The sequence below is a fragment of the Nerophis lumbriciformis genome, linkage group LG02 (assembly GCF_033978685.3).
Source record: "Nerophis lumbriciformis linkage group LG02, RoL_Nlum_v2.1, whole genome shotgun sequence".
Lineage (NCBI taxonomy): Eukaryota > Metazoa > Chordata > Actinopteri > Syngnathiformes > Syngnathidae > Nerophis > Nerophis lumbriciformis.
This window is the reverse complement of record NC_084549.2, coordinates 48,722,501-48,739,252: the sequence shown is the minus strand read 5'-3', so window position 1 is coordinate 48,739,252 and position 16,752 is coordinate 48,722,501. Positions and strand designations below refer to the sequence as shown.

Here is a 16,752-nt window from a genome sequence, read left to right as displayed (position 1 = left end):
GGGGATTGAACCAGTAACTCTCAGGTTGCTGGCACGGCATGAGCTGAACACAAAGATCTAAAACTTTTACTATATACATAAAATACCTATTCATCTCAAATCTTGTTCACAAATCTGTACAAATCAGGGTTAGTAAGCAGTAAGCAGGTGTGGCATATAAATATGATGATTAAAAAAACTGATTATTGCACAGGTGTGTCTTAGGCTGCGCACAATAAAAGGCCAAACTGAAATGTGCAGTTTTGCTTAATTGAGAGTCTGGGGGGGTCAGAAAAGCAGTAAGTATCTGGTGTGACCACCAATTGCCCCACGCAGTGCAACACATCTCCTTCGTATAGAGTTGATCAGGTTGTTGATTGTGGCCTGTGGAATGTTGGTCCACTCCTCTTCAATGGCTGAGCGAAGGGTATTGGCAGGAACTGGAACACGCTGTCGTATACGTCGATCCACTGCATCCCAAACATGTTGAATGGGTGGCATGTCAGGTGAGTAGGCTGGCCATGCAAGAACTGGGATGTTTTCATCTTCCAGGAATTGTGTACAGATCCTTGCAACATGGGACCGTGCAATGTCATGCTACAACATAAGGTGGTGGTCTCCGGTGAATGGCACAACAATGGGCCTCTGGATATTGTCACAGTATCTCTGTGCAGTTGAAAATGCCATCAATAAAATGCACTTGCGTTCAATGTCCATAAGATACGCCTGCCCATACCATAATCCCAACCCCACCATCGGCCACTCGATTCACAACGTTGACATCAGCAAACCGCTCTCCCACACGACACAACACACGCTGTCTGCCATCTGCCCTAACAGTGAAAACCGGGATTAATCCGTGAAAAGAAAACCTCCCCAACGTGTCAGACGGCATCGAATGTGAGCATTTGCCCACTCAAGTCGGGTACGATGACAAAGTGCAGTCACGTCGAGGCCCCGATGAGGACGACTAGCATGCAGATGAGCTTTCCTGAGACGGTTTCTCACAGTTTGTGCAGAAATTATTAGGTGATGCAAACCAATTGTTGTAGCAGCTGTCCGGGTGGCTGGGCTCAGACAATCATGGAAGTTCACTTGCTGGATGTGGAGGTCCTGGGTTGGTGTGGTTACACGTGGTCTGCAGTTTTGAGGCCGGATAGATGTACTGCCAAAGTCTCTGAAACGCCTCATGTTAGAGAAATAAACAATCAATTCACGGGCAACAGCTCTGCTGGACATTCCTGCAGTCAGCATGCCAACTGACTCCCTCAAAACTTGCGACATCGGTGGCATTATGCTGTGTAATAAAACGGCACATTTCAAAGTAGCCTTTTATCGTGGACAACCTAAAGCCATGTTCACACGAACACGGAGCGTTTCAAAAACGCATATGTAAGTGTGAAAAGATCTCCATCCACACAAGTGTCGTTTCAAATTGTCCATGTTTACACACAAACACACACATCTGTCATGTACATTTTGTCCAATCAGAAGCCTGAAAAAAGCAGCAACAGCTGACTTGGTGGCATTACACTTCTATTATGTTTATTTTGATCTTTAAAACCAACCTGCACGCACAGAGCCCTGGAAATATTATGTATCTTTTTTTTTAGTGTTTAAAGTTAAAGTTAAAGTACCACTGATGGTCACACACACACTAGGTGTGATGAAATTACCCTCTGTATTTGACCCATCCCCTTGATCCACCCCCTGTGAGGTGAGGGGAGCAGTGAGCAGCAGCAGTGGTCGCGCTTGGGAATCATTTTAAGTCATAAATTTTAAATAATTTTAAAGCGTGCATGCACGCCTGTGCTGCTGAAACCCAACACTCACATAATTATAACATGGTGATGTATTACATGTGCAGTGAAGTGTACATTATTTCTAAAATCAGCACGCGCTAACGAGCCAAGGAAACCCTTTTGCACTTAAGTGTCTTAAGCGCTGCAAAACTCTCGTGGAGTTATAAAGCATTTAATCACCAATATAGTGATATGATACATGTGCGATGAAGTGTATATTGTCTTTAACAAATGTATACACTACAAGGAGGACGCTACAACATGTTTTTTTTATTTGCTTCATGATTTGTCGTTAAATAAGGACTAAAAGCATAAGATACTGTTGCCACAGAGCAAAAGTCTTGCTTGTCAAAGTTGATGGAGTTTCGACAGCTATCGTATCCAAAACAGCGGACTGTCATTAGCGCTGGCGGGAGTGTCGCAAAGACCATTTTGATGTGTCTTTTTTATTAATGTTGAGTGAAAATAGCAGCATGTTTACGTTCAAACATACAGTAAGTCCTCTTATAGTGTGTTTAAAGCCAGCAAGGCAGAGTTGTTAAGATTTGAAAATGACAGCGTACAACCGTGACGTCATCACACATTATAAGGAGAGTTGTAGTAAAGCGACCCACAGTTTACTGTCCTTCCAGAGGAGCAGAAGCAAATAAACTCAGTCCTGCAATTAATGGCTGCTGAACAGCAACACTGCGATTTGTCTCAAGCTTTGGCGTCCATTAATAACCACAGGCGGGCCTCTATGACAGCACTTACTGGTGGAAAAGTCGACAGTTTTGCCTTACAGAACAACAACTTTATTTTTTGTAGCGACCAACAACACAACAGTGACATCATACCGACCAGGGTTGCACACGCGCGCACGCACACACACACACACACGCTACTGCATTAAACCTAAAAAACTCAAACCTGAAAAGCAGAGTACATGTGTCATGAAAAAAAACATGTTTTGGTTGTCATAGTGGAAGTTGTTATTAAAAAAAGAACATGGAAAGTGTCAAAAACTTACCTTGCTGAAATTCATGAAGCTGTTTAACAGCCTGATCTCGTTCCCCCTCCAGTATCTTACACTGCAGCAAGCAGACAGAACAACTTTAATATTTGCTACACAGTAGGGATGTAACAATATGAACATTTCATATCACTGTTATTGTGACCAAAATGATCACGGTTATCATTATCATTACGGTATTGTTGAATGTGCTCAAAAAGTACTTGCAAACACATTACAATCTTTTAAACATGTATTTCATTGAAAAATTGAATGAAATAAATAGACACAAAATATACTTTCTTGGCAGAAAAAACATTAAAATTGTTTTGGCTTCTTATGAGCCATATTATTTTCATTTGAGTGTTAAATAGGTAACCATGACCTTCTCACTGTGAGGCACGAGCGCTAACCGCTGCATCAGCGTGCTGCCCAAATTTAGCTTTTGGGCAGGGGCAAAGAATAATGAGGAAGTAGACATAAAATCAACTTTTGATTTCACATACAGTATTTACAGTAGCCCATTGTAGTTTACCCAATTACCTGACTCTGTTTTTTTATACAGTGTACATAGCGTGTAATGTAACTTGTTCTTTGGAAATATGTATATTTTTGTACATAATTTAAATTAACTATACAAATCTTACTGATGTACATGGGTTGTGTTTTGTGTTATGTTAAAAAAAACATGCAATTTTACTATTTATGTATGTTTTTAAGTTTGTTAATTAAATTAAAACAAACAAGTGAAGATGTCCTCTCACAATACACCATATCTGGGCATTGTACGGCCCCCGGGCCACATACGGCCCTTTGGTTGACTGCCTATTTAAGACAATTTGGAATGACAAAATAAACATATTGTATCATTTTACCTCATCCATGGACTAAAGCTGCCTTGCTTTTATTTTGAAGGTGTTTTTTGGTCACATACAAAATGACACAATACCTAAATCAAGACGTAAGCATTATTGAATCGTTGTAACAAGCAGGTCGCAAGCCGTCTTTAGCCCTCAAAATGTCCGCTCATGTTAAAAAAGAAAGGTAGATGCTGAAGGCTGGGTTTTCAACAAAAAATGGACTGCTAAGTATTTATTTGCTGAAGTCGGAGGTAACGTCATGTGTTTAGTTTGCGCAGAGCAGATCGCCGTGTTTAAGGATTACAATTTGAGTCGGCATTACGAGACAAAACTCGCAGGGAAATACAAAAACTTAAAACTTAGAACTTACCGGAAAGGCTGAGGAGTGTGATCCCACTGTAGTTGGAACACATCCTCCAGTTGCCCTTCTTAAAGAGAGGAACCACTACCTTAATATGCCAATCCAGAGGCGCACCGCCCCTGATGTCCACGCAATGTTGCAGAGTCTTTTCAACCAAGACAGCCCCACTGAATCCAAAGCCTTAAGGAACTCTGGGCGGATCTCATTCACTCGTGGGACCCTGCCACCGAGGAACCTTTTGACTACCGTGGCAAACTTAGCCCCAGAAATGGGAGAGGCCACAACAGATTCCCAGGTACTGATTCCTAATAGGAAGGCGTGTCGTTAGGATTGAGGAGGTCTTCAATGTGTTCCTGATGGAACACATTGACATCGGGATGTTGTTATCCACAACATCCCGAGTCGAGGTCAGCAGCAGTGATAATTTTGGTGACTAAAAATGTTTGCTTAGCTATCGTCAACAACGTATTTTTTATGACTAAAATAGGACGATAACGATTCATAACAAATGCACGTTGACGAAAACAATGACAAAATGTATTGACAATTTAGTTGACGAATAAAAACAAGACGAAAATGTATATATACAGTCGTGGTCAAAAGTTTACATACACTTGTTAAGAACATAATGTCATGGCTGTCTTGAGTTTCCAATAAATTCTAAAACTCTTATTTTTTGTGGTAGAGTAATTGGAGCACATACAAAAAACATTCATGAAGTTTGGTTCTTTTATGAATTTATTATGACCACAGAACTTTCCCCCAGAAGGTTTTATCTTTGTCCATGTGACATCAGATGAAACAAAAATTTAGCTGTTTGGCCACAATACCCAGCAATATGTTTGGAGGAGAAAAGGTGAGGCCTTTAATCCCAGGAAAACCACACCTACCGTCAAGCATGGTGGTGGTAGTATCATGCTACCACCACCCGTGTAATGCGGACGCTGAATCGATCCGTTGTGGTGAAGCGGAGCTGTTGTTTATAGTTTATAGAGTTTTTGTCCAATCTGAATTCAGCTAACCTATGTTGCCATGCTGTACGAAATCTGCCCTGTGCCTTCAGAATCAACAATGCAGGCGTCTATGCACTTTAAGTTAAGTCAGTAAGGTCCTCGAGAACCTTCTAGAAGGCCTTACGTTGAACGTGACATTTACGCGTGTGATTGGATACTCACCAGGACCGTTAGCGGATGAATTTGAGAACGGATGAAATTGAGTTGATAGACAGTTGCGATAGCCAATCAGATCACAAGTGTTGACAGTAGCCTATCTAAGTAGCCTGATGTTAACGAGACTGTGATTAAAAAGTTAAAGTACCACTGATAGTCACACACATGAGGTGTGATGAAATTACCCTTTGCATTTGACCTATCCCCTGTTCCTCCCCCTGGAGGTGGAGGGAGCAGTGAGCAGCAGCGGTGGCCGTGCTCGGGAATCATTTTGGTGATTGAACCCCCAATTCCAACCTTTGATGCTGAGTGCCAAGCAGGGAGGTAATGGGTCCCATCTTTATAGTCTTTGGTATGACTCGGCCGGAGTTTGAACTCACTACTTAGAAATCTCAGGGCAAACACTACAACCACAAGGCCACTGAGCGGGTTTGGACACTCACTTATGGTATTTTGAGAGGTAATCATTGAAGTCAGACATCATGTTAGCTCATTTTGCGGTGTGTGTGTGTTACGGACAGCAGAGCCCTGTCTGTCTGAGAGAAAGACAAGCATCATTGACCTACAGTTAACAACTAAGTTATTTCACTTTACCTTTTTCTGTGTTGAAGCAGCAAAAAACGACATTATGTAAAATGTTAAAAGTTTCCTGAAGCTGTCTCTGATAGTTGATATAATAATGCAACTGCATCATAAAGCCTACATGAACTCCATGGTGTTCCGGGATGAATAGTCTCTCCTATTGCTTTTGTACTATTTTTTCAGCTATAGTTAAATTAATCATTAGTAATGTAGCAGCCTAGTTTTGAATTAAGTTAAGTTAAAAGTTAAAGTACCAATGATTGTCACACACACACTAGGTGTAGCAAAATTATTCTCTGCATTTGACCCATCAACCTTGACCACCCCCTGGGAGGTGAGGGGAGCAGTGAGCAGCAGCGGTGGCCGCACCCGGGAATCATTTTTGGTGATTTAACCCCCAATTCCAACCCTTGATGCTGAGTGCCAAGCAGGGAGGTATTGGGTCCCATTTTTACAGTCTTTGGTATGACTCGGCCGGGGTTTGAACTCACAACCTACCGATCTCAGGGCGAACACTCTAACCACTTGGCCACTGAGTAGGTGGCAGGGTCCCTGCTGTCAAATGTTGATAAAAATATAACATTTACATAATAAAAATCAACTACAGGCTTCCCAAATGCTGTAATAAATTAAGCATGATGAGTTGAACATATGTCAGCATGTGGCCCCACTTTTAACTCTTGTTTTCAAACGCTTATTGCAAACGCTTACTTACAGTAAGTCATTAATTTGACTTAGTAAGTCATTATTTTGTCATTATATTGACTTACTAAGTCATAATAATGACATACTTAGTATTTCAGGTAACTAGGACTGTTTTGTTTTTACTTCACGTAAAAAATATTGAGATATATATCGTATATCGCCATTCAGCAAATGGAGCGGAAAACACAACCAAAAGTTGTAGGCTTCTTCACACGACGAAGCCGGCCTACTTCACCGCAGTCTGCAATCTATTGCCCCCCAGGCTGTGGTGGCAGCGACAGGCCGAGTTACACCGATCCTTACACCCACCAACCCCATTCCCCGGTCTGGCCGCCGGAGAGACACCACCTTAACTAACAAATTTTCTGGTGGAAACACAGACTATGATTTGCAAATCTTTTTCAACCTATATTCAATTGAATACACTGCAAAGACAAGATACTTAAAGTTCGAACTGTTAAACTTCGTTATTTTTTGCAAATATTAGCTCATTTGGAATTTGATGCCTGTAACATGTTTCAACAAAGCTGGCACGAGTGGCAAAAAAGACAGACAAAGTTCAGGAATGCTCATCAAAGACTTATTTGGAACATCCCACAGGTGAACAGGCTAATTGGGAACAGGTGGGTGCCATGATTGGGTATGAAAGCAGCTTCCATGAAATGCTCAGTCATTCACAAAAAAAGGATGGGGCGAGGGTCACCAATCTGTGAATAAATGCGTGAGCAAATTGTCGAACAGTTTAAGAACAACATTTCTCAAAGAGCTATTGCAAGGAATTTAGGGATTTCACCATCTATATTCCGTAATATCATCAAAAGGTTCAGAGAATCTGGAGAAATCACTGCACGTAAGTGGCAAGGCCGAAAACCAACATTGAATGCCTGTGATCTTCGGTACTGCATCAAAAACCGACATCAGTGTGTAAAAGAGCCTGCCCTGTCACCAGGGGCACCGAAAAGGGGGGGGAAAGGAGACGGATTCTAGGGGCCCATGATGGACGGGGCCCAGAGAGGCCCCTAATGATGATGAAATTATAATACAGAAAAAATAATGACACTAAGTTATTAACTAACATATAATCACACATGTTTTATTTTCCATGTCCTGGTAACAATACCTTTATTTGTTTTGGAAGCATCAACCCCTGCAGGGCCCTCCCTTCCTCCCCTCTATTTACGTAAAATGGTTCAGTCCGACTGGATCAGCTGCAGGTAGAGCACCAGCGATTTGTCACAGACCACGCCACAGCGGGCAAAGCGGAGAAGACAGCAGTTTGCCTCAAAAATCAGGCAGCCAAAAAAGAAAGGAAAAGAAAATAAGAGAGGAGAAGGAGTTGAAGGGTCGACAATATGTCACCAAATATTTCCCCAAAAAAGGTGGGTTTGTTAGTTGTGGTGGAAAGTTATGCATATTGACTTTGTCCCTGTCTGTGGTAATAAGCTAGCTCACTTTTCTCACCATGTTAGCTCAAGAAAACTCTGGATTTTTACATTTCACTGCTATATTAGTTAAATAATCAATCCAGTCAAACATTTATCAAGCTGTTCTTATTCAATAATAGTTGATCTCCCCTCTGTCAAAATGATGCCTCATTCTGAACAGAGTCAAGTGCAGCAGCAGCAGCAGCAGCAGTAGCAGCTGTCTGTCAGCCCCCAACTCCCCTTGCCCCTGAATCAGCCCCAGCGCCCCCACATGAGGAAGGAGGTGACGTGAGCAGCTGTGTGTGTTGAAATAATAATAATAATAATAATAATAATAATAATAATAATAATATAATACAAAATATAATACATTTTACTACAGTCTCAAAACAATACAAAGATGAAGGTAATTAATTAATTAAAATGAATTAAATAAAAGTCAGTTTGAACAATTTTAATGGTTTAAAAAGCATAAACCCTTTTAAAAAATGAAATAGAACACGTGCAGTAAGAACAGAGGAGAACATCTGTGGTGTGTGCAGCAGACTGGGGTGACTGCTCTCAGTCCAATTAGAGAAGTTTACATGTTGGTGACTATGCTATTACAAATAGTTATATTATAGGAAATACTATATAATTAATGTATGTCATGTACACTCTCCAGAGCCAGGTCCAGGACCCTCTTCTGGTTTGTCAGGGAGGGATGTGGAGGAAGAGATGGAAGAGGGTACAGATGACAGTGGGAGTGCCGAAACACAGGCAACAGAGAGTGAGGGCGAAGAAGTTGAAAGGAATTCAGAGGAGGATGGACTGAATACAGAAAGAGCCAGAAAGACAATAGAGAGGCAGGAAGAACAACAAGCTGATGTTCAGGTCTTTGAAAGGGAAGAAGATCATTTGACTGATGACCCTGATTTCTGGCCAGCAGTTGTAACTGATCAGGATAGGGAGAAGATAGTAAGGAATTTGGCCATGAGAGAAAGAAGTAGAAATGCCATGTGATTCAAAGGGGAAGCCATTCCCTGACTACCTGAATTATACAAAGGCAGCAAATAAAAGAGAAAAGGTAAACAGAGACTGGCTGACTTTTAGTCAAAGTAATAATTCACTTTATTGCATACCATGTGTGCTTTTCTCCCATGTACAGAAAAAGCCTTCCACTAGTGCACTGACCAGTCAAAATGGGTATAAAATGTGTGATGTGAAGTGGCGTCGAATGTACAATAAATTTCCAGTCCATGAGAGGAGTGAGGCACATAGAGATTGCTACTTAAAATGGAAAAATCTGCAAGGATCTGTAATGAAAGATAGAGGTGTGGATTATCTGTTAAATAAGGAGTTGCAAACAGAAATAGAGAAAAATAGAGCCATCTTGGAGAGACTCTTAGACGTAACCCTACACTTGGCCTCAAGAAACCTGCCTTTCAGGGGCAAAACCAAAGACCTAGATGACATTCATAATGGCAATTTCCTAGGCACACTGGAGCTCTTGTCACATTATGATCCTCTGCTGAAAGAGCACTTTCAAAAAATCAGGGACAACAAACAAAAACAAAAAGAAGGAAAAGGAACCAGGCACATTATCTTAGCTCTGACAGTCAGAATGAGTTTATCAACTTATGTGGACGACGAGTTCTGAAAAGAATTCTGCAGGAACGGGAGGATGCCATGTATTATGCTGTCATCTGTGATGCCACACCAGACATTTCCCATACGGAGCAAAATGTGGTGCTACTACGGTATGTTAAATATGACAAAGAAAAAGATGAGTGGGAAATTACGGAGAGGTTCCTTGAATTCAGGGATTTTCACAAAAAGACGGGGAGTGAGATCGCAGAGATGATTGATGCAGTTCTTCGTGACCATGGGATAGACATCGGTGATTGCAGAGGGCAGGGCTATGACAACGGGGCTAACATGTCAGGGAAAATAAAGGGAGTCCAAGCTCAAATACTGAAGAAAAACAAGCTGGCTACTTATTCACCATGTGCCTCCCACACATTAAATCTGGTTGGTGTGCATGCTGCACAGTCAAGCCCAGAGGTATCCACATTTTTCGGCTGCATAAATCGCCTGTACACATTTGTAAGTGGCAGCCCAGAGCGTTGGGCCATCTATAAAGAGCAAACAAGTTGCTCATTGCATCGCCTATCTGATACCCGCTGGAGTGCAAGGATTGAGGCTGTTAAACATGTGGCAAAGCACCTACCTTCTGTCCTCAAATCCCTTGATGGCATAGTTATGACATGCAGTCTCACCAGTGAAGCAAGATCAGAAGCTAATGGTTTGAGGAAATACTTTATGTCATTTGATGCTGTTGTTCTTCTCACTGTCTGGCTGAAGGTACTGCAAAGTATTAACAACAGGAATGTTATTCTCCAGTCAGGAAAAATATCACTTGACATAGAAGCAGCCAATATGAGACTTGACAGAAGAGATGCAGTCTCTTAAGAGATGCATGGGACACTCTCCTAGCTGAGGCAAAGTTGATAGCTGGGGAAATTAATGTTACACCTCAGTTAAGCAAGGAGTCCAGCCGCCAGAAGAAAAGGCGGAGATTCCATGATGAAACCGCTGAAGAGGAGACAACTCAGGAGAGTTCAGAAACAGTGTTTCGGAACACCGTGTTTTATACAGCCATGGACAGTATCATCAGTGACTTGGACACTAGGTTCCAGGGCATTGCACATATTGTCAACGAGTTTTCTGCTGTTCTGAAAGTTGGGCAGATTAGTGAGGGCAAAATCTCTTCTGTGTGCCAACCACTGATCACAAAGTATTCTAGTGATCTTACTCCTGATTTTGAAAATCAAGTAAGACACCTAAACAGTGTATATGCAGCCAACTTCCCCCCTAACCTGTCCCCTCTTGAACTCCTGAATGCAATTTGTAAGCTGCAGCTGCAAAGCATCGTTGGAGAAGTGTGCATCGCCTTGCGCATATTTTGCACCCTGCCAGTTACTGTTGCTGGTGGTGAGAGAGCGTTCAGTAAACTAAAAATGATAAAAAACTATTTGAGGTCCACAATGTCTCAGGAAAGACTTTGCAGTCTTGCCATGCTGTCAATTGAGAGTCAGTTGGCTAGAAAGCTGGACTTCAAAGACCTGATAAGTGGTTTTGCACGTGAGAAGGCTCGGCGTTGGGCTTTTGGTGAGAAAAGTTGAGCAAGGACCAGTGATTGAAAGGTTGCAAAAGGAAGCTTGACTCAGTCTGCAACGTTATATTATATATATATTTACCATTCTTTCATATATTAAGTTCTACTTAAATTATGAGAAATCATATATGGCCATTTTGTAGTCTGATGGCGTTTTTGTTTTTGCTGAGATTTTTTTCTCTCCACTGGTTATAATTGCTATTTTTTCATGGAAGAGTTTATTTCCAATTTAAGAATCAGTGGTGCAGCAAATAAATGACTCAAAATGAATTCCATTGTATTCAGAGTGCTCAGTTCTTCCCCTACTGTACATGTCAACTGTGATGCTGTTCTTCTTTCAAAAATATGGTAATGATAGTCAAAAATACCATTAAAATGCATAATTGTATGTAAAATATCATCAAACAATGTTGCCGCTGTGTTGGGGGCGCTGTAAAGATTCTTTTCATGGGGCCCAAAATCCCTAGCGGCGCCCCTGCCTGTCACCAAATGACCACGACTGGTGAAATACTATACAAAAACACACTTGTGCACTACTGGGCATTGAATCGCCTCAATATTGTAAAAAAAACTGGCTATTTTAGGGCGCATTTAAAAATCAATAAACCCGCATTCGCAATTAAAACATACTGTATATCTACGTTGTACTGCCAAAATTACAATTATTGTAAAAACAAAATTAAACGTGAACAAATAAAGAAATAAAATATTAGAACTCACAATTTTCAGCACCCATCAGAAGCCGTAAACCAGGGGTGCTGCTCATATTTGATTGGTTGATTGGTGAATTTGATTGGAAGTGGCAGACATACCATTCACACAGGTTGGCCGACCCTGTCTTCCAAGATCTAGCTTCTCTTGAAATGTCCTTCTTGAAAATGGCCTTGCAAGTATATATACAGTATGTAACCTAATTAACGTGCTGCTTTCAATCGACCATCGTGGGTTAAAAAAGTTACAACGTGCATTGCACTTCATATTTTCGCAACTCTCAACTTGTGATTGGATACTCACTCGTGAGTCACAAGTCAGTATCCAATCACAGGAGGCATTAATGTCTCGTTCAACGGTTCAACCTGTGGCAACCTAAGGAGGGCTACTGTCAACAACTTATGATTTGATTAGCTATTGTACTGTCTATAAACTGTATGTGCCATGTTCACCTACACTGCACTGACCGCCACATTGTTGATTCAGAAAGCCTGTGGCAGATATCTGACAGTGCTGGCAACAAGATTGCTGTAATCTGATTGGATAAAAGCTCTAACGTAAAACCAGCAACACTGAGGCCTATTATGACATGTATTTCAGGAACGTAAACTAAAAATACAATTAATTTGTATTAAATTATGATCATGATTTATATCAGGCCAGTAGAGAAGGCCTTGCTGTCCCTGACAGCCCACCACTGCTGACTGGTGGCCAATCGATTTTCACATCTCTAATTATTACATATGTATGTTTAGCTTGTGTGGTATAGTGTGCTTAGCTGTTGTGTAGCTGCTAGCCCCTAATAGCCTATAGACTACCATGTGTACGTTTTGTAAATGACACAAACTTAATTGCTGATTTTGCAGAACATACAGTATTGTATTAACATAATTTTAGACAAATATAAAGAAGACAGATTGTTTTTTTGAAAGTAAAATCAAACTACACAACATTGTCGGTCTTTGTATGTCTAAAGTGTGATTACTTTCATGTTTGATTGATATTTCAAACATAAAACTTTTAACGTTCTCTGACAATGAAATAAAATATATGCGAAACATTGTTTACATAAAACAGAAAATAGTGTCTACTCCATTACTGTCAAATATGTTGAAATAATGTGCTTCTATTGTATATGTATTTGCACATATGTTTTACATGGTATTTGCACATGTTTATCAAGGTATTTCTACTTAATTATCATGGTGTTTGTACATGTTTATGATATTTGTACATGTTTATAACATGTAAATATTTACCTTGATAGTTGCTGACTCATGCTTCCTTTGCAGGCCTTCATATTCTTGCAGAGCTGTAAGAAGCAAATTATAATTTCAATTTATTGTTTATTTGATTTTATTTATTTATGTGACTGCGTGGGTTCCCTCTGGGTACTCCGGCTTCCTCCCACCTCCAAAAACATGCACCTGGGGATAGGTTGATTAATAATAAGAATAATGGATTAGATTTTATATTGCGCTTTTCTATTGTTAGATACTCAAAGCGCTCACAGAGAAGTGGGAACCCATCATTCATTCACACCTGTTGGTGGTAAGCTACATTTGTAGCCACAGCTGCTCTGGGGTAGACTGACGGAAGCGAGGCTGCCAGTTTGCGCCTACGGCCCCTCCGACCACCACCTATCATTCATTCATCAGTCATTCACCAGTGTGAGCGGCACCGGGGGCAAGGGTGAAGTGTCCTGCCCAAGGACACAACGGCAGCGTTATGGATGTCATTGGCAACAATAAATGGTCCCTAGTGTGTGAATGTTGTCGTAAAACAAAACACAATGCAAACGGCAGAATATCATCCTAAGTGTTCTATTGTCTTGAAAATAAATATACTACAGTACTGCATCATATGTACCATTAAGTGTACTTTGTTTTTGAAAAAAAGTAATACTAAAATATTGTATCATTGGGGTGGTGTGGCTCAGATGGTAGGGCAGCCGTGCCAGCAACTTGATGGTTCCAGGTTTGATTCCGTCTTCCGCCATCCTAGTCATGGACCCACCTTTCTCCCAGGGGCACCTACACTGGGGAATGAAGGTGCAGGACTTCCTTTAAGAAGAGAGTCCTAATCTCAATGTGACTTTCCTGAATAAATAAAGGTTTAAACAATGTATGATATGAAGAGTACTTTGTTTTTGAAGGTTCGTAAAATAATAAAGTAACTACATCATGTATACTACGAGGTGCACGTTGGTTTTGAAACTAAGTAAAATACTAAAATATTCCATTATGTACAGCCTACTACGGAGTGTACTTCGGTTTTGAAGATAAGTATAATACAAAAATATTGTTTTGTTTTGAAAATAAGGAACGTAATATATTACAGTATGTATACCATGTGGTGTACTTAGGTTTTGAAGATATCAAAATACGACAATATTGCAGTTTGTATACCATGAGTGTACTTGTGAAGTGGTAGTTTAAAAACCCACCAAACTGGTTTTTGTGTGTTTTGCTTTGTTTTGAAAATGGAACATTAAAATAAAAATGGATTTATCTGTATGCGGTTTAGTTTCTCAGTGAACATCCAACAAACATTACAATGGCTATTATGTTTATATTGTACGGTTTTTATCGATATACCGCAGAGCAACACACTAGCTAACATTCAGCTACAAAATAAACATTTGAATGTGAATATATATATAAACAGCTGTTTAACTTTGAAACTTGAACTTAAGTATGTGTAATAAAGTGATGTCTTACCTTTGTTTGTTAATTCATCGATAATAATCTTCCGATCAAAGTCCTCCGAATCCATAACCTTAATTTGTTTACCTTTTTTTGAGGACAAGACAGGTAATAGCCTTGTGACACAACTTAAATTGACTTCAAATACACTTAAATACACATTTAAACCACTTTAAACACACCTTTTAGCTCGCGAGGAAAATCCGTACACAGCTAGCAGAGTGCAAAGTCCGGTGACACCCAAATATATAAGAACCTATAAGTATGGTAATGGATGGAAATATACAATATAAATGCTGCAAATAGAAAGATAATGAACGGAGTAAGTCCATAATTATTTGTAAAATATTACTAATCAGTTAAGTCTAAAACATTATTTGTCAAATATTACTATAATCATTAATGAGATTGGCCGTTTCATGACAATTTTAATGCTGATCGCTAATAGTACAACAGCTTGTATCTTTTTTTTGTTATTTAAAAAAAATATATATAGTAGGAACAGTTGAAATGCAATATTTCACACACTATTAAATGATCGTTGAGTGGATTTAAAAGGAATATTAATTTAAAAAGTAAGATTTTGGAAATAAACTGGCATACCAGACAGGCAAAATTGGGGAATATCTTGGGATAGTCAAACGACAAGCACTCTTAAAGGTTTCCTATACTCACTTAGGAAATTGAGTTCAAGTACAAAACTGTATAAAACATATTTGAAAGTGTTGCCAACCTACATGTTAAGTAATTAATAAGTTTATGCCTTTAATGAGTGCGAGGTGTGTCATCAAGCAGCACATCTATAAAGACATCCTGCTGTGTTTGCTTTGTCATTCAGTGTGTGAGAAGAGGCAAGACTTGTGGCAGGACAATTATGGCTGCTTCGCCATGACAACACAATCTGCTCATATTGTCCTGAACATCATGACAGTTAATGGCAGAGAAGAACATCACTGTGATGGCACAACCTCAATACTCACCAGACATGACTGTGTTTTTTTACTCTTCCCCATGCTCAAGAGGATCATCAAGTGGACTCATCTTTAAGGCCACATCAAGATGGTTTTGACCACGGAAGATCCTGGAAGAATCCTTCCAGGAGTGCATGAAGGTTGCAAGGGATCAACTTGTAGCATGTACTTGCAAAAAATATTTTCTGACTCTCCTTAAACAATAAATAAAAAATAATTTCAAAAATGAATACTCACTGTATCCACTATCAAAGTGTTGGTAACAAGATAAATACATATATCATTCATAACTAACCAAAAAATAGTACTCATATAATTTAATTTATTTCTGTTCACAAAAACAACTGAACAACAAATAACTTTTTGCTGACGGGAATTTGTTTTATATATTTCACAACACAAATCCAACAAGAAAATGTAAACGTATATTTTAGACATAATACAGCAAGAGTACCGCCTGCTTGACACGCTTCTGACTGGGACTGCCGCGCATTCGCTCGGTTGATGAATCAGTGCCAAACGCGATGACGTTATTCCAGCTTGTATTACAGGTACAACACGCTGATGTTCACGACAGCAGAAGATCCAGCAGCCACACAATTATTATTATAAATAAAGTACACACGTTTGATTTCCTTACAATAAAGAGTAATTACTTTTTACACATCACTACTTTCAACAGATACTACAGTACACCTACAGAATATTACTACTTGCATCTCATGGGGGTTACGGGGGAAAAAAAGCAAAAGGATGGGGTGGAGGGCAGACACCGGAGGAACGATACAGTGCGGATGAAGAAGATAAGAAGCAGATATTCCATCATGACGTCTCAGTGGCGAGCAGCGGACTCCCTTGGATAAAACTCTGCCAAGGTGCTCTGAGGAATCCTCTTCAACATCTCCTTGGGGAAGATACGCAGAAGCTGCCAGCCGATATCCAAAGTTTCATACACGGTCCTGTTGTCGTACGGACCTGACAAACAAACACACACGTGAACAAATGTAAAGACAAAAGTAAACACGTGTACACAAACGTGAATACACGTGTGAACAAACGTGAAAAACATGTGTGAACACGTGAAAAAATTTAAAAAGGTGAAAAAAACTGTAATTATAACATTAATACAGGTAAACACACGTACACAAACAAATACACAACAATCGTAAACACATGTGAACAAATGTAAACACACAGGTGAACAAATGTAAAGGCAGGCGTAAACAAATGGAAATGCACACATTGAACAAACGTAAACGCACATGTGAACACACAGACACGTGAACAAATTGAAAAACACATGCAAATACACGTCCACACACACTTGAACAAATG

General features: G+C 40.0%; 2 protein-coding genes across 7 annotated transcripts in view; both read right to left on the bottom strand.

Moving 5' to 3' along the window:
* Positions 1–14,680, bottom strand: part of shtn1 (shootin 1) — a 177,509-nt gene extending 162,829 nt beyond the window's left edge. For all 6 annotated transcript variants that reach the window (XR_012051258.1, XM_061964012.1, XM_072916435.1 and 3 more), the window contains exons 1-4: positions 14,629–14,680; positions 14,462–14,533; positions 13,001–13,053; positions 2,791–2,851 (exon numbers count right to left, since the gene is read on the bottom strand). Coding sequence is in view for 5 of the 6 variants with exons in the window: in XM_061964012.1 (XP_061819996.1) it covers positions 2,791–2,851; positions 13,001–13,053; positions 14,462–14,516 (169 nt within the window). In the remaining variant the exon portion in view is untranslated. The remainder of the gene's footprint in view (positions 1–2,790; positions 2,852–13,000; positions 13,054–14,461; positions 14,534–14,628) is intronic.
* A 1,039-nt stretch (positions 14,681–15,719) lies between these two features.
* The window catches only part of atp6v1ba (ATPase, H+ transporting, lysosomal, V1 subunit B, member a), a 142,729-nt gene continuing 141,696 nt past the window's right edge, over positions 15,720–16,752 (bottom strand). Inside the window, exon 14 of the mRNA XM_061963922.1 lies at positions 15,720–16,392. Within this exon, the coding sequence (XP_061819906.1) occupies positions 16,250–16,392 (143 nt within the window). The 3' untranslated portion in view covers positions 15,720–16,249. The remainder of the gene's footprint in view (positions 16,393–16,752) is intronic.